The following is a 22,394-nucleotide window of genomic DNA, read 5'->3' on the forward strand; positions in this document are numbered from 1 at the left end:
TCCGCCCCGGTGCGTCTTATCTGCACAAGAGACGGAGAAGATGACCCCCAACGTCATATTTTGTGGGCGTGTCGTTGTGTCACTTCCGTCATAAATACAACAAATGGCTGATGCTAGCTGTTCCGCTTCGGTCTACTGTCGATTCAAGCTCGGCTTTTCCTTATTTGTGTGTGTTTTCTGAGCCCGAGTCTCCATTAGCAGCCGCTCACCATCAGGTCAGTGCACAGCATGTACCAGCCGGAGGCTAGCTGGCTAGCTCAGGCTGCTTTAGCTGAGTTAGTTCAAATCGTACCCTAACATTTACCCTCAAGCCACCGTTAAAACCCTGTTGTGGACGCGCAGTGTTCTTGTTTTCTTTCGTGTGCGCGTGAATAGATAGATAGTATAAGTCATAATGACATTAGTGCTTTGTCTTAGGTGCTAGGGTGGACGCTAGCTTGTTAGCATGCTAGCCCCAGTGCTCACTAACTTTTGGGAACAACAAATACGCACACACCTAATCCACACATTACACTAAGTAGGACCATATTCTCAGGAACAGGAAGCGGGGACAGTGCAAAAGTCAAACTTTGACTACACGTGTGATACTTTTGGTTTTATAGCCAACAGAGGAATAAAATGTCCCATAAGATGCTGTGGCTCAATTTTTCAACTTGTATCGCAAAGCATGTTGGGTAGTTCCATGTCAAATCATCAGGGCTCATTACTTCATTATAAACAATAATGTAAGTGTGTTGAATTAAATAACATTGATATGTAGCTTAAAGGTTATCATTCCCAGCCCATCAACTAATAAGCGCTTTGGTCTGACCATGCTGTGATGCAACTTGAGATAATCAGTGATATCCCAGCAACCAGTCTAAAACCAAAGACCTTCTGGATGTTCTGATGACTTTACAAATCAACCTGGTTGAAAATGTTACCAATTTCATTGAACTGCTGTTTTTTGTAATTCAACTTTTAAATGTTATAATCACTCATATGCTTTTATATTCAGGATAGTGCACTGTTAAGATAGATATGGAGCTGGAGTAGAGCTTTAAATAACATGAGAAATATTTCTCTATGACATGTCAAGGGAGATGTGACCAGTTTAAATCACTGAGTCCCCGCGAAAAGTGTATTCATCAAAATGAGCTTTTCCCTTAATTGAGACCTGAGACACATCCAATTGTGGTTTCAATGACCCAGTTTTTGCTGAAAAGATTTGATGCTGCTGCCCGTCTCTCCCAGTTTTTCCTTTTTCTTTGCCGATGATCAACATAACAGATGAATGAAATTTCTAGGGAGGCATCTCATTACTTGTCAAATCTGCTCCTTCTTTGTCCAGTTCCATGGTGGCAGGTTCGACACTCATGGAGCCATCAGCTAAGCCTGGGACCAACCAGGTGGCCGATGTGGTGTTTGTCATCGAAGGGACAGCGAACCTTGGACCCTACTTTGAATCTTTAAGGAAACATTACATTCTTCCAGCTATTGAGTAAGGACACAGCTGCACTCCTATTCTAAGGAATTATTTTTTTATTCATGTATTATTTATGTTTGTTTTATTTCTTATTTTCTTTTCCATAGATATTTCAATGGAGGGCCCCCAGCAGAAACAGATTTTGGTGGAGATGTGAGTGGTTTCTCCTTTTTATTATTAAACATTTTTTACTGGGTAGTTTAAAAAAGTGTTTTTTGAATGTTACTAATAAACTGATTTTCTGCTGCTCCAGTATGGAGGGACACAGTATGGCCTCGTGGTGTTCAACACAGTGGACTGCGCTCCTGAGTCATACGTCCAATGCCACGCACCAACAAGCTCTGCCTTTGAGTTTGTCTCATGGATTGACAGCATCCAGTAATACATCTATTATCTAATTAAATATTAAGAAGTGGATGTTCTTTTATCATAACACATTGAAAGCAAACATTATAAATGGTTAAATGTTATCCTGTTATTTTCCACACAGGTTCATGGGAGGTGGAGCAGAAAGTTGTAGTCTAATTGCAGAGGGCCTCTCTGTGGCCCTGCAGCTCTTTGATGATTTTAAGAAGATGAGGGAGCAAATGTAAGACAGTCTTTCTGTTACACACTCCTTACAAAGTTATCTTTCAACAACTATGCATCACTCAGCCTATTGCACTTTAGAAGTTTGTCCTGTTTGGTCATAATAAAGTAAAGTAATTATCATCATAACTTTTATAGGGACACTAGTCATGGGGAAAATCTCATCTATTTTGCCTTTTCTCTTTTTGCCTTTTCCAGAGGTCAAACCCACAAGGTGTGCGTGCTGCTGTGTAACTCTCCTCCTTATCTGCTCCCTGCTGTGGAGAGTGTCAGCTACACCGGCTGCACAGCAGACAACTTGGTCAAAATCATCAGAGATGTAAGTTATGAGTGATATTTTCTCCATTAGGCACTTTTGTATGCAAAATAAAATTAACTGCATCATTATGTTTCATTATATATATTCTTTTTTTTCGCTGTGTTAGCTTTTCATAGAACAACATTATTTCGTTTCATTGAATGTGTTTTTATTTTCATACTTTTTTTAGAAAGGAATTCACTTCTCAGTGGTGGCTCCTCGGAAGCTGCCGGCTCTCAGGTCGTTGTTTGAGCGGGCGTCTCCTGGAGGTGGCGTGGTCGAACCCCATCCAGACTACAGTCAGGACCCTTTCCACATGGTCCTAGTCAGAGGAATTTCACTTCCTGGTGAGAAACAATGATTAAAACCTCTATCAGTCTGTTTGTTCAATTGAAATGTGCTCTGAAAGGAACAGGATTGCATTAGACTGTGAGGACATGTTTAATAATATTCATTCACTGATTAGCCCTATTGCTTTTCGTTTGATTATTCAGTAAATTTGAATCGCATTTTTGATGGCTTGAACATACTCAAAAACTCACCAAACTTTGCAAGCGCTTCTGGCCTGATGAAAATTTATATATTCTAGAGTAATTGGAAATTTGAGTGGCAAAATATCTCAACAGCGTCCCCTAACACGAGGGCAATTCTGTCTGGTTTAACCGATCTTCACGAAATTCGGTACACGCGTGTATCATGACCGGACGGGAAAAAAAGTCTGTGCCACCAATTTGGTTAACGCAACAGGAAGTCTGCCATTTTGGATTTTGTGGCCATTTTGGACGTTTTACACGTTGTGTGTTTTAACAATCTCCTCCTAAAGCTTTCAGCAGTTCAACTTAAATTCGGTGAGTGTCATCTTGACTTCTTGGAGATTAAAACTAACTCAAATTGTGAGTTTATGTCACACGGTGTGACCGTGGCATGGCGTCAAATTTCAACGTGTCGCAGTGACGCACGGAATTGCTGTAACTTCGGTGTACTTTGTTCAATCTCCCTCAAATTACATGTGTGTAATAAAAGCCCCAACCCTGAAGACATTCATATGGTTTGAAGGAATGAGCGTGGCAAAATAGCTGAATAGCGCCCCCTAAAGAGCAGCCCTAGCACCACGATTGACCGACATGTACAAAAATCGGTAGTGACATGTGTTATTTCATTGCAAACAAAAAACCCTCTTGGATCGATATAATAGACCAAACAGGAAGTCAGCCATTTTTAATTAAGTGGGCATTTTTGACCATTTACACACGTTGTATTTTGACAAACTCCTCCTAGAGCTTTCATCCGATCAACTTTAAATTCAGTAAATGTCATCTCAACTCTATGGAAATTGAAAGTTATTAAAAGTTTTAGTGTACGTCACACGGTGTGACTGTGACCTGGTGTCAAAGATTGATGAGTCGCCAAAAAAGAGGGATTTATTATAACTCCTCAGTTCATTGTCCAATCAGCTTCAAAACTCTTTCACACGATCACAGTCCTGCCCTGACCAGATCCATATGTCAATATTGACTCATCGAACAGGGCCACCTGCTGGCGACAGGAAGAGACATGTTTCATACTTTGATGCACTGCTCCTGGCTGCTTTACAATATACAGCTCAATTGAGCTCAGACAATTCATACAACCATGGTCAGAATGGTGGGTTGATCCTTCGCCAAAGAAGACAAAGTTGTCATAACTCCACTGTGCATTGTCCAATCAACAACAAAATACTCACCTATGATCAGAGTCCTGGCCTTAACAGTTCCATATTTCAAAACTAACTCAGGGTCAAAGAGCCACCTACTGATTCACCATGAAACAGGAAGTATTTATTAACTTCAATGCACATTGTCCAATCGGCCCCAAATTGCTCAGGCTTCATCAGAGCCCCGACCTAAACAGATCTCTTTATGCAGTGATAGCGCCACCTACTGGCAACAGGAAGTAAGCCTTGTTTTACAACTTTAATTCGATTTACTGTGTGGTCTGCACTTGGACCGTAATAGTTTGTGTTTGTTTGATTCACTCTAGAGTTTATGTGACACATGTAACGTGACGCACAAAGTCAGGACCTCGTTTTAACTTCATTGTTGCAGAAGAAGCGACGCCCCGTTTATCCAGGAACATAAATATGAATTTATCAGCTTTTTTTAAAGATCAGTTCTAAGTGTGAGTGATTAGACAACATCATAGGAGCAGAGTCACTTGTTGACTTGCGAAGTAATGTGCCTCAGTGCTGTTGCACTGCTAAGGGGGGCCAGGTGGGGCCACCCGGATATACAGTAAAGGCTAGACTCAGAGTTTGTCCTTTAAGCAACACATAAGTCTAAACTGAGTGAATGTCGAACCAGTGTGGAGAGCGCTGACAACTGTCATAGACTTACTTGTCCGCTCCCCGTTTGCCCTCCCCGCGGCCGTATCAGGTCCCGAGATCACAAGTGCTCGGGCTTGCACAGTGCTGCTGGCAGCCCTCGTTGATGTAATGTAATTGTTTGACCCTCCAATTTCTATCAGTATCTATGAATAAGCAGTGTTTACATGTAAACTTAATTCCAACTACAGCTACAAGCGGCAATAAAAGCTGTTTACAACCTTCAACCTATGTACTAAGACCTGGTCCTCATAAGGCCTGTAGTCATTATTATAATAATCTCTATCTAAAAGCCTCTAATAAAATTGGTTTAAATATAGGCTGCCAAGCAATTAGCATCAACACAGTTAGCAGTTAATTTCACATCTTGTCAAAATGAAGTCTAATGTTGCCCTGTGAAGAGTATATGAATAGGAAATGATTTGCCAACACGTTAGCCATAAAGTTTATTAGGAGATAACATTTCAATTTTATGTGTCTGTCTGCTGGTTGTTCTTAATCTAGATAATGCTCATCACATATCACATGGCCTAATTCTTTATAAGTTTACTGTTATCTTATCTTTAGAAAATGCAGTGGTGTCTTAACTTGGTTATTATTTGTACTCTGAAATGGCCGCAATAAATGACAATTAACCAAAAATATTGGGAATTACTTTTTAACTTAACTCACGTACAGTCTAAACTTCTTAGATAGAGAGCGCATTTTTGAATTGATGATTCAGTTTAGTGTTTGATCGTGATGCACCGTTTTCTCTAGCAGTATGCAGAATAATGGAGTTTTATAGTTTTCCATTTTTCTTAGCACGGTACTCTGCTGTTTTCTACTTCTTCAGGCTGCAAATGAAATGAGTAAACCCGGCATTAATATTGTTAATCTCATTCTGTCCATCTTTTTTTTTTGTCTGTGCTTTTCAACTGAGGCTCTAAATTGCCCCTTTCTTTGTAATACCTCCTCTATCAGCATCAAACTCCTCCGACTTCCACTCTGATTTAGTTTTTAGTTTCATTCTTGCCAGTTTCCTTTAATCACATCCCCATAAAACATGATTTTACGTCACCAGTTGCTAATTTTACATCTGTTAATTGCTGCAGGAGATATAAAAAAATGTGTTAAGTCTGCGTTAGTTTCCATTGTTATAAATAAAACCATTTTGAGCTCTTCCCATTGGCTACTCCTACACTTCATTAGTGATGAATAGAGAATTCCCTGATAATTATGTGTTATTTTTTACCTATAACGAGGCACTGTTGTACTCTAACACTGTGAATTCTAAAAGTTTACCTTGCAAAACTGTGTGAAAACTCTAAGCATCTACTATTGACTGTCTCCAGTTTCCCCAGGTGGAGGACCCGGACCGCTCAAACCTGTCCTCCCTCCTCAGCCGCTCCCTGTCTCTCAGCCTCTCGTTGGACCCTCACAGCCCCCTCCACCCATAAACACACCCCACTCTTATCAGGTAATGGGCAAGAAGCCATACAGCGCAAGGCTGACTGGAGACTTCATTCCTGCCGCTTGCTTTTGGCTCAGTTTCAGACTGTGGTGTTTAAGTTCCTTCCCCAAAAGTTTCACCCTTCTTTGTCTTCCTTTTCATCTGCTTGCTGACAGAATTCGGCTGCCATGAGTGCAGCTCAGGTGGCTGCACAGATGGCTGTGGAGGCAGCCAACGTCCAGAAGAGTCGCTGTGAGTTACCAGTGGACTCTGTGGGCATCTGCGAACAATTCATGTTCGCCAACATTTTAGTTTCCTTGCCTCTGTGTTTACATACTTTTAGTGTGACTTAAAGTTTGTGCTTTTTACAGTATGGTCTCTTTTTCTGGACAATAGTTTTCTTAAAATAGTGTCAATGTATTAATACTATATTTAGATTATTCACTTGTTGCCCAGAATGACCTGCAATATTAAAAGAATGGACAGAATTGATTGTTTTGGGGCATCGTAGCTTTATTGTATCTTACCATCAATAATGCTCATGTTTTTAAATATGGCGTATGTTCTGACTTGTTTTCTCTCTCCTCCTCCAGTCCCAGGAATGGTCAATCAAGGTCCCCCGTTCAACAGTCAGCCAAACATCCCATCAGTCCCTGGGGTGAAGCTCAGTCAGCCCAGCATATCGACGGTCACTACGGCATCGCAGCCTATGATGCCACAGCAGCAAGTTCCTCCAAATCAGCAGCAGCCAGTCCCACCCCCAGGGCAGCCTGTACCCAATCAGCAACCACAGCAGCCACCTCAGCAGCCGCCCTCAGTGAATCAGCCCACAGCGCCTTCAGTGCAGCCCAACATGGTAAGTTCTGACAATAATCAATATTAAACTAATGAAATTATACCATTTGTTAAAACTTCCAGAACAGTAGCTTAACACCACCTAACTCAATATATAGCCATTGTCACATATTGTTTTATCACTTGAACTCCTGAACCTAAATTTACATATATCCAAAACATAACGAAAAGCAGAACCTAGAGCCAGAGCTTTAAAGTATATGTTAACACTTTTTACAGTTTCTCTTAGAATAATTGGCACGTACCCGTATCGGTGATTGGTTGCTGTAATCCTTCTTCCTGTCTATACTGGCCTTAAAGCAATCCCCTAATCTATTCAAGTGTCCAAGTACAGTAGAGCTAGACAAATGAAGAGGATACATTTCGACATGAGTCTTGCTTTGTGCCAGATTCCCTCTGTGCTTCCTCTCTGTGTTTCCTTGTGGAGCAGTAGTTGAGGGATCGTAACGCATTGCAGGAATTTGTACAAAAGACTCAGTAACTTGGAAGAAACCGGCTTGATTTGATTAGCTCAAACTGCTAAAACCACATGCTACCTTCAACTGAACCTGCACAGAACGAGGACTGTAAATTCTGTCCCCTGTGTCTTACATTGGAATTGTGCTTGGAAATAATCTAATCTTTGTTTTAATGTACAGAAGGAGCAATTTACATTGACCTAGAATTGTGCTTTAGTTACAGTTTAAAGTTGGAATAACATGCATTTTCAGTGTTGCTTTCCTCTAGTGTGGTGTACAGTTTTTTTGTGAATATAAAAGATCTACTAAGTAGAAACAAATTAAAATTCTATGTTAAAGGAAGCTCCTCTAACCCCATAGAAAACACTGAGGCTCCTGAAACACCTCGTCAGTCGTCTGGGCAATAGGTCCGCGTCATTGTGACGTCTTGTGACGACGATGTGCAGATGTATTGGTCGGACAACTGACAAGGCCAGATTCGCTCCAATTAGAACTGACTGGCAAACACCATATTGAATCTTGAGCCACAGAGTGTTTGAAAAATCTTTTTATCCCACTAAGTTTATGCCTCTCACCCTCTTAGGTTCACATGTACACATAATGCTGGTCATTGTCCGTATTTTGTACAGAGACATGAGTTGTACATGGGCTCTTAATATAAAAGCAGTATTCTGGATGTTTTCGATAGATCAGTCAACATTCAGTGGAGTTGTCTGTCTCGCAGCACTCAGTGGAAGAATTGCTTTGCTGTTTTCACCCCCTTGTAAACAATATTAATGCTAAATCATATTGATATATTTGAATGGAAATGGCCCAGCTTAAGTCTTGAGTCAGACAACCAAGACTTCACTGATCTGTGATGCTGTATCACCAGCAGCCGAGAGCGTTTTCTGCCGACGAACGCACTTGTCTGAAGTCTGATATCAAAATGAATTTTAAATGTTAGTACTACGATCAGATCAAAACCAGAACATGTTCCACTTTCACTAGAAAAGCACAGAGTGTACAGTCATTGTTTTTTTTCTGTTTTCAAATTCATTCATTGATTCTTCTTTCTAGTAGAAGAACATGAATTTTATTTTAATATTGATTAAACAGTCTAAAATGAGCCAAACCTAATATTGAATGATGTTCAACTTTAATCCACTCTACAGAATGACATGCTTTGTTTTATTAACTTAATGAGAAATATAATTTATTTTGTGTCTATGTGCTTCAACAAAAGTGTTTGACAGGTAGAGGTTCTGTTCTGTTCTTAAATTGCACTTGTTGACAACATGTAACCACCTCCTCTTCTATTTCATTTGACAGCCTGGTGTGTCAGGACCTCAAAGCAATGCAAATGCAATTGGACAGCAGCAAGGAGTAGCCAATAAGATTGTTGCATGGACTGGCGTTCTCGAGTGGCAAGAGGTAACACTCAATAAAGTCTAATTTTAAATGGATGTCTTGTTTAGCGAAAAACATGACTCCCGCTAACAGAATGTCTGATACCTTCAAAGAATGGCTGTAAATTAATGCTTTGTTGGGAACTGGATTTTAGCTGCACTGGCAGGCCGACTTTGTCACCTTCAGACAGGTTTTCAGTCTTAATGCTAAGCTAAGCTAACAAGCTTCTGGCTCCAGATTTATATTTAACAGACAGATAAGAGAGTGGTATTGATCCTCTCATCCTACTCTCGGCAGTAAAGTGAATATTTCCCCAAAACGTCAAACTGTTTATTTTTAATTAACTTTCCTGGCCTGATGTCCCAGCTGCCTGTAGTAGAAAGCTGAAATCAGAACTTGAGTTGGTATCGACTGCTCTGCCAACATACTGTGACCATCACCGCTGTGGTATGTCTTTAATAATCGTTTGTCATTGATTGTTATGCACTGTGATTAATTGCACATCATTATGCCATCCTATTTCTATTGGTTTAGCTCAAGGTCAAATTGATTTAGTTTACAGTTGCTGTGCTGATCTTGGAGAGTGGATGTTAAATGGCTTTTATGCGACACTCGTAAGGCCTTTAAGTGTTTTTGTTGGGTAGGACAGACTCAGATCAATCCCCTCTATCGACTACACCCTCATCCTCATCTTCTTTGTCAAAATTATTTAAGTCGGTTAAATGGACCGCAATAAGAGTGAAAAACTCAGAAAACTAAATCTTGCAAATTAGCCTGAGAGGGAAGAATAGGAGCATAAAAATGCTGCTCGTAATCTGCTGTTTCCTCGTCACTCCTGAAACTCATTTGGCTGGATCTTGTTCTCAGCACAGTGTTATCAATATGATGATGTTCTGGCTGAATTTCAATCTGTTTATTCTGGAAAGATTTTGCCGTGCAAAATGTGGGATAACAATTCAGAATGTGTTTTTGTTTTTTTTAAACCACCTATAACTGAAAGGAGATGTGTGTAGTCACTGTTCATCCTCCTCTAAATAAGTAACCCATGTGTCCGCAGAGAAATCCTAGCATAATGCATAGACAGCACAGGGCGTACAGTAGGTCTGACTCATATGTGATTGATTGATCATTGATCCTTTATTGATGCTCTGAAGATTAAGAGTGATGGAAAGATTCCCAGTAGGATTGCTGCATAGACGTGTTCTTTTGTGATTTTTGACATTTTGCTTTAGAACAGGTTATCTGCACGTCTGTAAAAGTCCATCCATACATCCTTATTTTAATTGCTTGTCCTAATTGAGGTCGCAGGGGCAGAAGGGTGAACAGTGCAGCTCATTTATGATAATTATCTGCTACATTCTCAAACTGCTCCTAGGCCAGTTGAAAAAATACTAAATATTCCCTCGGACAATCCCAGTGTCCTGGACACGTGTTTTTTTTTTTTTTTTTATCCCAGTGAAACAATTTGGAGGCATCCTTCGATTAATAGCTGTATTACACCAAGATTAGTGGGTATACAAATGTTTTTTAAACATGGGTGAACTAGCTAGAGAAGGAGATAAACTCCCTTCCCATTGCCAGTTGAGGAGTCTGCATTTCTGTTTACCCCGGTGACATCACAAATGCACTATAAACTGTGGCGCTGTCTCACCTCACTGTTTTGCCAAAGGAGCGTTCACCCGGGTGTCATGTTTCCATCTCTGCTGATCGGACCCTGAGCCGTTTATAATCAGTGTAGAGTCATTTGACCCGAGAGTGAACGCGGATTGAATCCATTCACATTTCAGACAAAAGCCAGATGTTTGTGGGTGTTGGTGGGTTTTTTAACCCGTGCGAAGGGGGCTATAGACAGAGAGCAGCCAGTCGAAGTGGGACTACCTGACTTTCCTCACTTGGGACAGGCTCTCCTCTCCCTTACCAGGACTGAGCAATCAAGCTTATTCCTGCAGAGAACCTTGATGTTTGATTCGCAGATGCCGTTCCTCATCCCGACCTCCCTCGAACATTGAATATCACGCTCGGACACACCCAATACAGCAACCTAATCCACAAATAGCAGAGGTGTTACTCCAGTGTCACCAGCAGCACATTGTGGCCCTGTCCATAAATATTACAAACAACAGAGGTGACACTCTTGCTGGAGAGATCACGTTGAAACAACATCTAGCGTGCTACAGACCACATCGTAATCCCCAAATCTCGAGCTTGATAACCCTGTCTTCTCGCATATTTTCTGCCAGAGGCTATAAACTAATGCAGTCCTTGTTTGGTGTTATATCATCACAGTAAAAACAATCTAAAGAGAGCTGCGGTGTCGCAGTGTTTTCTTGGTGTGTGTCCTGAACTTGCTACATGTTTGTCTTTTTTTCACTTTTTCCAAAACAAATGCACATGCTGTCTGGACCAAGTTTTTATGACAGGTGACAGTGGAAACAACACCGCTTTTGTCCACAGAGGCGCCAAAATCAACAAAATGGAAGTTCCTTGTAGGACCTTTAATGGATGTGGTATGGTTCAGGGAAGAATCAATTTAATTTCGGTGCATTTCTAGATCACGGGGCAGATCCAGGATTTTCTTTTTACTACTTATTTTAATTTTGCAGTGACTTTTTTGCATTACATTTCATTTAGCTGACGCTTTTATCCAAAGCGACTTACAAAAAGTGCATTCAACCATATTTGTTTTTATGCCATTATAACTTCCTGGTCTTTACTGTGCACAATAGTATCTTAGCAATGTGTCTATAATTTTTGTGAAGTAAATAAGTTCAAAGGGCTTTGTTTTGTTTTTGTCTCCAAACCCTGTGAGATACTTGTAAAGAAATGTTACCCATGTGCTCCTCCAGGTATTTGTTTTCAGACTCGCTAATTTTCAATTTATCTCATTCCGCACCCATTCCCCTCTGAATCAATTCCCTGCAGAAGCCTAAAGCCTCATCAATGGATTCAGCCACCAAACTAACACGATCTCTGCCATGTCAAGTGCACGTCAACCAGGGTGAAAATCTGTGAGTAGCCACTGAAAATTTTCGACCTGATCTGTATAAAAAGGATTTTTTTTTTAAACAACTCTTTTTTTGTGTCTCCGTACAGAAACACAGACCAGTGGCCCCAGAAGCTTATTATGCAGCTGATTCCACAGCAGTTACTGGTGAGACCTTTTTTTTTTCTTAAGTGTGTGAAAGTGCTGTTCCGACTCTTGTTTGCAGCAGTGATTTCTTTATGAATGATGCATAACTAAGTCCTTTCTCGCCTGCTTTCTTTGTAGACAACCTTAGGTCACCTCTTCAGGAACTCTCGAATGGTTCAGTTTCTCTTTACTAACAAGGACTTGGAGTCGCTGAAAGGCCTCTACCGCATTATGGCCAGTGGTTTCGTAAGTTTTTAATCACGTGTCCTCTTTCTGAACCTCAAATGTGCATTTTCTCCATGTCCCTCATCTTATGCATCATTCAGTGTGCCTCAATACATTTTCCATGAGTGACAAATGAGTGCAGCTCCCACCTCTGTCCAGTAGAAGGGCTGAACATGAAGGTTTGTTGCAGTGTTGTGTTCCAGACTCTAGAGGGGGTTCCAGGCCATACGTTCAGTCACATTCAGGCTAGATAATAGGATTTGAAATATGCTTTGCCATCAGTTCAGACAAAAAAAAAGCTTTAATTGTTTAGTTCTGATTCAGTTCCAGAAGGCTAGCATAATGATAGGGGTTTTGTCAGTGCGGTGCATTGTTAATAAGGTAACACCATTGAGAAATAGCATTAATAGTATTCAGTCCAGCTGAGCTCTGCCTCTTTGCCTCAATTTGATTTACGGCCTAGGGAAAGCACTGTATGAATTAAGTTAATACCATTTCCATTCAATTTATAAAACCGATATGTTTGATTGAGCAAAGGAGCTCAGGAGGAGGTTATGTCCCCAAGCTCGACCCCATCCCATAATTACGCAGGCGTCCCATGTCAAGGTCTTAATCTGCCCTGTGACCCTCCTCCCCCCCCGGCAGGCTGGCTGCGTCCACTTCCCCCACACTACGTCGCCCTGTGAGGTGCGGGTGCTGATGCTGCTCTATTCATCCAAGAAGAGAATATTCATGGGCCTCATTCCCAACGACCAGGGCGGTTTCGTCAACGGCATCCGGCAAGTCATCACCAACCACAAGCAGGTCCAGCAGCACAGAGCGGTGAGTGGTGATGGGAGGAGAAAGTGGAGCGGGAGGTGGTGGGAAGAGGGGAAGGTTTCAGTGCGGGGGAGAATATGTGGTGTGTGGAGACCAAAAGGAAGTGATAATGAGGAGGCATTATAGAGCAGCACCAGGGAATTGAGGTGCAATGTTTAAGGCATTAAAGTGCATTGTTATTGACATTTCATTTAGTGAATCCAGTATCTTCACAGCAGCCACTAACTTCTCTCACTCTAGTGGAGGCTAATGGGGTTAGCATTAGCTGCAGCTGCAACATTAGCTGACTGTTGCACTCTCACCTCATTACCTGTGCTTAGGTGACAGAAATATAGATGCAATCGACTGTGCATTTTTTTGTAATTAATATCATAATCCAATTGGATTTAAAAATGTTTACCTGAGCTGAATACTAAAATATTGCACCCTTAAGAAATGGACGTAGCCACAATATTTTTAGTTTAACAAGTATCTTTATCAGCATTTAGATGTCAGCTGAAGAGCAAAGCTATTGTCACCATCAACAACCATTCTATTACTGTGGCAGATACGAGCTGATGAGCACTGCTGTGAAAACTGTTGAAACTAAATTCAAGCTAAAGCCAAAAGCAGCTAAACCCTTCCCACATTTATCTTCTGTAGTGTTTTGTAGCTAACTGAGAGTGGAACTTACCTCCAAGTGTTTTTAAAGTCAAAGCGATGGTGATGTTGTCAGGAATGGACATTTATTTTGGCCGGGCTGCTGCAATAACACAGTTGTTGTTTTTTGCCTGTTCACACAATGGAGCACTTTTCTAAGAAACCCCCATGTGCCAACACACAATAACATCATCATCATAAATCAGCATTAGTTTAGGTTTTATTTAAAAGAAAAATAATGATTGAAAGAAAAAAGACAAGGACTTTTATTAAGCTGCTTTCAGATATGCACTGGACTCCAGATAATCTCCTGACGTGCTGTGGAGGTTGTTAGGGTTAACCCTCTATGTGAGAACACAGCAGGAGATTCTCCGGAGGATTCACAGCGAGTGGGTGGGTGCGTTAATGATGCAGACGCAGAAGTTCACATCTAAAAATGGCTGTCACCTAACATACTGGGATTTTTTGGGACAAATTCATAAACCAAACATTATTTAAAAAATGATCAGCAGATTAATCAGTAACTAAATTAGTTGCAAGCCCAGCCCTCTTGACCTGTCTTGTTTTACAATACCAGTTCAGTGTAATGTCATTACAGTAACACAATTTAGAAAATACATCGTATATCAACAATAAGGCAAAAGCACTTTGAGATTCAGTTTTAAATACATTTAAATGTAGTAAAAATGTTGCTTTGCCAGGCCCTCAAGATGTAATTGTACATTAGATGCTATCAGCAAAGCGATGGAGTGGCAGCGGTTTGTGCCCGTCTTAAGGGACAGGATAAGGAAATCTCAAATCCAGGCCCGTCCTTTCAGCCCCCACGGACCAGGTGAACCAGTTCCTGTTGCCGAGTTCATCACAGGTTACAAACTGCTGCCTCGTCCACGTGGCAGAAAAACTTCACTTTCCCTCCCTGCTCATCTTCATCCCTGGAGACGGGATGATTTAAAATGTGTCCTCTGGATTAGCCGCCTGCTCCGCTCCAGCTTATTGCATAGTTGCATGTGAGACAATGCAGCATCCAGTCACACAGAAGAAGCATTCCTCTGTTTAAAAAAGAATGAGGCTTTCTGTTGGGTTAACACGAGTTAAATTACGTTTCTTGCCGCAGTCCGCTCTCATCAGTGGTGATAGCATTTGTTTACTCACCCTGCTAATTTTACGTCATTGCAAAAGCGCGTCGGCCCTATATGTAACTTGAATCTTTGTGTATGAGCATCGCGGCATTTAGAGAAGCCAGAAGACATAAAATTATAATGAAGACATTTTTTTTTCCTACCTCTTGTGTATCATCACATATTCAGTGCTGCATCGCTAATAGGGAAGCGCTACAGCAATCTTAACGTAATTAAAATTTCAATTTGGACCAGTAGTTAAGGTTTCTCTGTGCAAAGCCCTGGAGTGGCATTCTTCAGGAAGGAGATTGTAGTTTGTTCTGTTCACAGCAAGGATAAATTGAATAATTTCACCCTGAAAAGTGATGTAGGCTTTAAATTGTGATCCAGGATGTTACAGGTTACTGGGTTAAAGACGGGAGATAAATCACAGACAGCACAAGAGAAGAAGAAGCAGATGTTATTGTCGGTCAGAAAAAGCACCATGCATTACCACGTTCCCTGGGTGACTTTTTCAGATTCAGCTCGATGAATCTCCTTTTTTTCTGAGTCTGTAGTTAATAATTTGTGGTTCAGAGGAGGAACGAAAAACCCTTTTCCCTCTGTCTCCCCCTCTGTGTGGAAACACACAAACCACCACTGCACCTGCAGAGCACAGCTAATGGCATCACACTTTTCAGATCTCCTTTAATCCTTTTTAAGTCCAGGACCGTCCAAGTAAAATGTGCATACATATTTGTTTTAAATATAAATCTGGAATGTCAGGACCTACTTCCAGGTGTGTGTTGGTGGCAGTTAGAGCAACAGGTCGCCTCCTTTCTCCTTACTTTGCCTTCCACTGTGGATGGATATGATTTTGTTACACTCCAGACAGCAGATAGCTGAAGTCGTAAATCATCAATTTGTTTTCAAAATCGTGAAATCCAAAATAGCAAACACCTCAGCAGGAGGTGCTTAAAGTAGAATCTCCACTGGTGCATCATCATCCTCCACGTTTCTTTTTGCTTTCCGTCTGTACGCCCACCGACAAAAGGAGTGGACATGCAGATTTAGAGCAACACTTTCAATGTTGTCAACACAGAAAACATCAGAAACATGCTGCAAATGTGTAGAATTTACTTTGCTCTTTAAAATGGGTGTGATTTTTCAAGTCTTGCTTAAAGCAATGCTGCTCATTATGTTGAAAGGATTATTGGTCACTGTAATTCTCCTCGCTGTCCATTCTGGCCACAAAGGAAACCATCCTCAAGTAATATTAATTTAAGTATTGGTTACAGAATCAACAGCTCTTGTTTCTATCCCAAAAATACATTAACACAAATTTCTGTAAAAGACACATGATGTAGGTATCTTTCATTTTATATTTTCATGTTTATTTTTATATTCATATATTTTTCTGAGATATTTACAAAGAACATCAGAAATAAGTTATCCTCAGAATGTGTAAATTTGACTGAATCTAAATGAATATGTGAATCATGTCTGTATCTGTCGATTTCACTGAAAAAGGATGATTTCTGATGCAAATTGCAGCAGTTAGACAATAAGGCAATTCCAGCTGCTGACTGTTGATTCACCTGTTTGTACACTTCATATATTATCATTTCTCACCTCTGTGCAGAGGCACATCTCACCGTTAAAAAAATCCTCGAGCTTCATACATCTGTATAAAGAAAAGATCTGCTCTGTTTTAAAAGTTCTTCATATGTTTGATTTTTTTGTGCCAGAGTTAATGGTTCATTTATTTTGCTACCGTACAAATCTGTGTATTTGAATGTTTATGGAGGTGTGAAAAACACATAGGTCACCCAGGCCTTGATACTCTCCTGTCCTACGAGTACTGATGTGATGTGCTGGAGCAAAGTAGTGAGACACCATCACTTTTAGCCCCGAGTGCAGGAAAATAAAGACATATTTGAAATGGGCACCTTAAAGATATCAATGGTGATAGAGGTAAGGCAGAGTAGAACTTGAGAAGAGTATGCATACTGAGTAGAGCGTGGCCGGTTAGGATGCTGATACTCACTGAGAGGAAAAAACTTCCAATATAGATATATACAAATTTGCAATGATTCCTAAAATGTCATAATCAAACCCTTACACCACAGAAATGTAGTATTGATATTTTACAGTTTAACCATAAACTTTATTATGAATAAGAAATAAACGTTTTTCGACATAAAATGTAAACATAAATGCACATCTTTTCTGCATTGATTATGCTGTAGAATAAAAGTTTTCATATTGGCAAACATAAACGAAGATACAGATTTGTCTGTGAAAAGCTCATATTGGCACATCCATTAATCAGGTGGGCTCAACTACTGAGTTGATAAATAAAGGTGATCAAATGTTACATGTTTCCATGTGACGCTGTTAGAAAAACTTCTATCCTCCTGTTTCACATTCTCTCTGTTTCCATGCAGCAGCTGGGCGGTGCAGGTGGTCCAATGCAACCTGGTCAGGTCCCACCGAACCAGAACTTCCTCAACAGGCCCTCTGGTCCCATCCCTGTCTCCCATGGCAACGTCCAGCAGCAGGTATGTGAGCCCACTCTGTGCTGGCATGGGTGCCTGTGCTCCCACATCAGTTCCCCCTCTCACACTGCCTATTGTTGACACCTTTACTACCCCCGGTGCTTGCTGGTTTTCCGCATGTCTTACTATTAACACTCTCCTCCGCTGTGCTCCCTTTTTTCCCCCCACACTTCCACCACTCTCCCCCATTCCTCCTTCTCTCTGATCCGTCCTGTGACCAGTCTGTGGTGGTGGGCATGCCTCCTGTTAGTCAGGTTTCTATGATGGAGGAGCAGCAGAGGCAGAACAACATGGTGAGACCATCAGGAGCCTCTTATCATACAATGTGGTCAGGAACTCAGGTTTTTTTCTACTATGCATTAGCAGGTTTTATTGAACCACATAGATTCATCGATACATCACAGTCCTTCCGTCCTATTTGTCTTTTTTTCTCTATGATGCTCATACAGTATATATAACTCGAAATAACCATACATACCTAGTAAGCTGCTTTTAAAATTATATTAAAACCTGTTTAGAGCTGGGTAACAATAATAGTGATGAATAATAAACAATAACAATCACTGCAATTTAATTTTATCCATAGCAATATAACAAAGTGCAATATAGAGATATATTGCTGAGACATTGTGCAAGCATAAAATACGTACTTTTAAAAATGTCAAGATTTGTAAAATGTTTGTTTCACTGTTTAATTGCAAGTGTTTGTAAAAAGATTAAAACCACAACTTTCAATTAAGAGCAAAAATCTGTCTTTAAACTTAAAACAAAGAGATTTTTCATAATAAGTATCGATTTGATATGAAAACTGATATTGAAAACTGATATATTTATATATCCTTCATATTTTTGGACATATTGCCCAGCCCTAAACCAGTTCCAGTTTTTCTTAAGTTTGTGGACATGTTGTTTTTTTGTTCCATGTACAATCAAAGTCTGTCACAGCATTAAAACCGGTAACTGTTTTTAATGCTGTAGCAGATCGCTGTATTCTAAACCGTCAGTATTGTGCTTTACAACATATTCTGTAGTTTCAGTTTTATTACATGACTCCATTGTCTGAGTCAAAAATAAACTGATCAACCATAACATTAAAACCTTTTACCTGCATTAATGTTGTGGCTGATTGAAAAACCCACTGCTCAACATCATGCTGGTGTACAGCTAATTTCCTATTAGCATGTGTTGACTCGAATGCTCTGCTTGTAGCATGTCTCTGAACAAAATATATGAATTGATAACATGCATGCAGGAGTTTGTGTTATTGAAGAGCAAGTGTGTGTTGGTGAGCATGAGGTGACAGGCAACACAAAACCAACCGGATACACAGACCCGGTCAAGACATCTGACCTGTTTGTGCACAAAGGTTGTGTCACACATTAGTTTCATCCTTCCAACTGAATGCAGCACTAACATTCAAATGTGTAAAAGCTGATCACATCTAGCCAAAATCTGTAGATTTTTTTTAAACAACTCAGTCACTGTGTATTCTTGTATCGCCTGATAGATTTTAGCTGATAGGTGCAGTCTTGTTACATTTCCTTCCATCGGATATTTGCTCCATCGCCTCTTCTATTCATTTGAAGCTCAAACACAAGCATGTATTTCCTGTTCTGATGTGATGTTCAAGCTGGTTTTGGTGAATTCACAGGTCAGGTCTGCCATTAGAGGCACTTTTGGGCTGTGCTTGGAAATGTAGGAGTTAGGATTTCATTTAGTTTCACTGGCATATTTACTAAATGATCACAAGATAGTCTGTAAACACACTGGTTAGTGTCTGGGTTGCGTGTTCTGTAAATTAATTGAGAGGAAATGTAATGTGACCTTGTGGCTTTCTTCAGATGACGATGAGAGCAACCGGACCAGCTAACCAGCAGCCGCCGGTCAGTGGTGTTCCATCCAACCAGGTGGCACAGGGCGGACAAGCCCCGCCCCAGGCCCCCATACTGCGGCTCTCGAACCCAGGAGCCAATCCACAGCTTCGCAGTCTTCTCCTCAGCCAACAGCAGCCAGTAAGAATGCAGCGAGCGGCTTTTTATTAGTGAATTTCTCATACTGTTAATGACTGTTCCAGAGGAGTTTCAGCACAGCTAACGTTGCTCTTCTGTCTCTGTGTCCTCGCAGCAGGGCGGCGTGTCTCACATGCCGGGCATAATGTCTCACCAGGGTTTAGGGCAGCAGTTGGTCCACTCTGCACCAGGAGGGGGGGCTCAAATGCAGAGCCAGTGGAGACAACCCCTGGCAGGTCAGCATGCACCCCCCACAGCTTTTGAAGGAGTTCTCAGACATTTGATTCAAGTTGACATGAAATAATTAGAATGTAGGACTGGAAATGTCCTCAATGAAAGGTCATAAGGTTGATATCTAAAAGGATATAAACACATATGAGATTAGTCATTTTTGACTCAACACAACTACATGTATCGCATCAGTCACCCAAAGTTACATGTGGAAAAGCTCTTTTTATATCTTATTACCTACACTGCTGTCATATTTACATTACGCTAATATATAATTTACCAATTTTATCTTCTAATTTCACACTGTATCTGTAACACATATCAACCCACAGAGACTTGCTTGAGTTGGATGTTCCATTCCAGTGTGCATACTGCCGGATTTATATTTGTCAAATTTAATTTGTCAATTATTTTTCTTCTCATTGATTGAACAAGTTGGTAGAACTTAAGGTCCGTTTAAATATTGATTTTGAGATCGAAATGTTTTTTTTTCCGGTACCATGGTCCCACTCAGACAAACAAAGATGCACTGAAGATGAGATACAACTAGTGACAGGGCACTGATTGGTTTCCTCAGGCCTCGTGTCAGTCAGTGGTCGTCCTATGTGGTTTGACAGGTTCTTCACATTTGATCTCCTCAAACCCTTTTCACTAAGTTCTGCCTAACAAAGGCCTCTGTGCAGTTATCCCAGTTTTTCCATGTGGCATCTTTTGACTGTAATGCATGAAGTTTGTTTGTGTTTATTTTAAGATATATTTGTGGGAACCTAACTAATATAACATCACCTGTGTAGTTCTTGTCCGTATTCGCTCATTGTTAGTTCTTCGGGTTTGTTTTTCTGACTAAATATTACACAAATATGTTAAATTCATTGTTGATTGTCCTGGATTTTCGACAACATAAAAAAAGCACTAATCCTTAAAAAGCAGCACATAAGAACCATCACAGAAACAGAATTAAACAGGATGGAGCTTTCATCGGGTGGACGATCATGCTTGAAGTCTCTTTGTTCATTTACTTTAGTTTGATGCCCTGAAATCATAAATTCCTCTTCTTTTCTTTACCCCCCTCTCAAATCCACATGCAGGTCCCGTGCTGATGTCCGGGGGTCAGAGAGGAGCGGTACCGCAGCCCGGGATGCCCATAGTCTCAAGCGCCATGGAAGATGAAATCCTCATGGACCTTATCTGACCGAACGTGGTGGACTCAGGGTTTTTAGTGAACACCCATTTGCCAGTTTTGACACATACATCCACTCTGTTGCTTTATTGCTACAAATGTTCAACATAATTAAGGAACAAGTCATGAGTAGTTTCTTCTGTTTTTTTCAAGAGACTGGAGCATCTGAAGTTAATTAGGGGCAGACAATGCGAGCATTAGTTTTTCTTGTAAATGGTCAAACCGACGGGACGCTAATCCTCCACGTTACACACTGGATGGAGCCAAACCAGTGGAAACGGTGAACTGTGTTATGCTTCAGAAAAAATTTTACTATCTTAAGATTTCTACATTTTGTCAAGGAAATCTGAAAAGTAGTATTAGTTTTTTTTATTGAAATTTTACTTTTCTGTTTTTTCCTCTGTTTATTATTCATGAAGTTGTTTTCTGAGGGTTAAATAAAACTAAGGAGCATAGATCTCTGAAGAAGTCATGTATGATTGTGAGGAGGTTTTGCTGTTGGTGCACATGCACATGATGTCGTGCCTTTGATAGAGGGCCAGAGACTCCAGAGTCCTGCCTCCCCCTGCGTGAATGCTGCGTGGACCCTTAAGGTGAGAGAGACTGATTTAGACACGGTAAGAGATAGTACAGTGTCTTTTTCTGCCAAATAGTGTCACAGTGTTAATTTTAACTTCTACAATATGTCACGGAACCACAGAGTCCCCTTGTGCCAAGTAGTCCTACCAGATGGCATCAGTTGGCCATGTTTCCTTTGGCATAACATACTGTCAGTGACCGCATGCGCACATGGCACAGACTCCACATATATGCCCACAGTCTGCTTTTCCGAAAACGCGCTCCCTCGCATTGCACACGCCACGCATGCAAGTCAAACCCTGCACGCCAACAAACGCCATCCCGTCGTGGTGTGGTGACTCGGGTGCTGAAACTGCCGACTGCGCGGGGGAGAGAGAGAGGAGCCCATGAACTTTGCACAGCTTCACACGTACGTTCATGACACATTCACGTATCAGTTTGTGCCGGGTCTTTTTTTTCTCCCTTATTCCCCCCCACACTTGGACACTGTGTATACACACTCTCACCAACAGGAAGTGATGTCAGTCCCTGTCACCTGGGAGACAGAGACGGTTGCTAAGATACCGTGACAGTGGGTTCTTGTTTCCGAGCTTTTCCTCAGCCCTGCTTTCACATTGACTCACACAGATAGACACTAGTCCCTCAGTGGCTGGTGTTCATCCCCCCCATCCCTTAATCACTGGCTGGCCCTCGGAGCCCGGCTTAGCTTCACTTTCTCTCTCTCTCTCTCTCTCTCTCTCTCTTCCCCCCCCCCCATCTCAATCTATCTGCCTCCATCTCACTATCACGCCATTAGCGCCTGTCTGAGCTCATAAGTTTTTCAGTATTTCTTTTATTAACAGTGAAAATGTTCACAAGTTCACATGATGAGTAAAATGGAGGCTAACTGGCCTTGATTTATCACGGTTATTTGGCAAGCGTCCAGCATGTGAGTTTAAAAACTCAATACAGATCACACTTAAAAGAAAATCATTATTATGTTATTCCTTTTACTTTATCAGCTTGATGTTTTCTTTTGTATAGTGAGTATGTCCCTCAAAGAAAACTCTGGCTCCATGATTCCATTATATTTCTCCACCATGT

At 41.0% G+C, this 22,394-nt stretch overlaps 1 protein-coding gene across 5 annotated transcripts; it reads left to right on the forward strand.

Moving 5' to 3' along the window:
- The first annotated feature begins 59 nt into the window (after positions 1-59).
- On the forward strand, positions 60-21,204 carry med25 (mediator complex subunit 25). Of its 5 annotated transcripts, none has more exons than XM_035181124.2 (20): positions 60-215; positions 1,331-1,480; positions 1,573-1,618; positions 1,719-1,843; positions 1,956-2,054; positions 2,252-2,372; positions 2,542-2,698; positions 6,045-6,169; positions 6,319-6,394; positions 6,736-6,998; positions 8,767-8,868; positions 11,767-11,852; positions 11,938-11,995; positions 12,113-12,220; positions 12,845-13,021; positions 17,202-17,315; positions 17,534-17,605; positions 19,154-19,324; positions 19,437-19,557; positions 20,641-21,204. In XM_035181124.2, the coding sequence occupies exons 2-20, from the start codon at positions 1,335-1,337 to the stop codon at positions 20,742-20,744; spliced, it is 2,271 nt and encodes a 756-aa protein (XP_035037015.1). In that variant the 5' UTR covers positions 60-215; positions 1,331-1,334; the 3' UTR covers positions 20,745-21,204. The 5 variants fall into 5 exon arrangements, with proteins under 5 accessions (XP_035037015.1, XP_035037016.1, XP_035037017.1 ...); XM_035181125.2 differs by having other exon boundaries at positions 17,205-17,315; XM_035181126.2 differs by having other exon boundaries at positions 11,770-11,852.
- The last annotated feature ends 1,190 nt before the right edge of the window (positions 21,205-22,394 follow it).

Source organism: Hippoglossus stenolepis, chromosome 16 (assembly GCF_022539355.2).
Source record: "Hippoglossus stenolepis isolate QCI-W04-F060 chromosome 16, HSTE1.2, whole genome shotgun sequence".
Lineage (NCBI taxonomy): Eukaryota > Metazoa > Chordata > Actinopteri > Pleuronectiformes > Pleuronectidae > Hippoglossus > Hippoglossus stenolepis.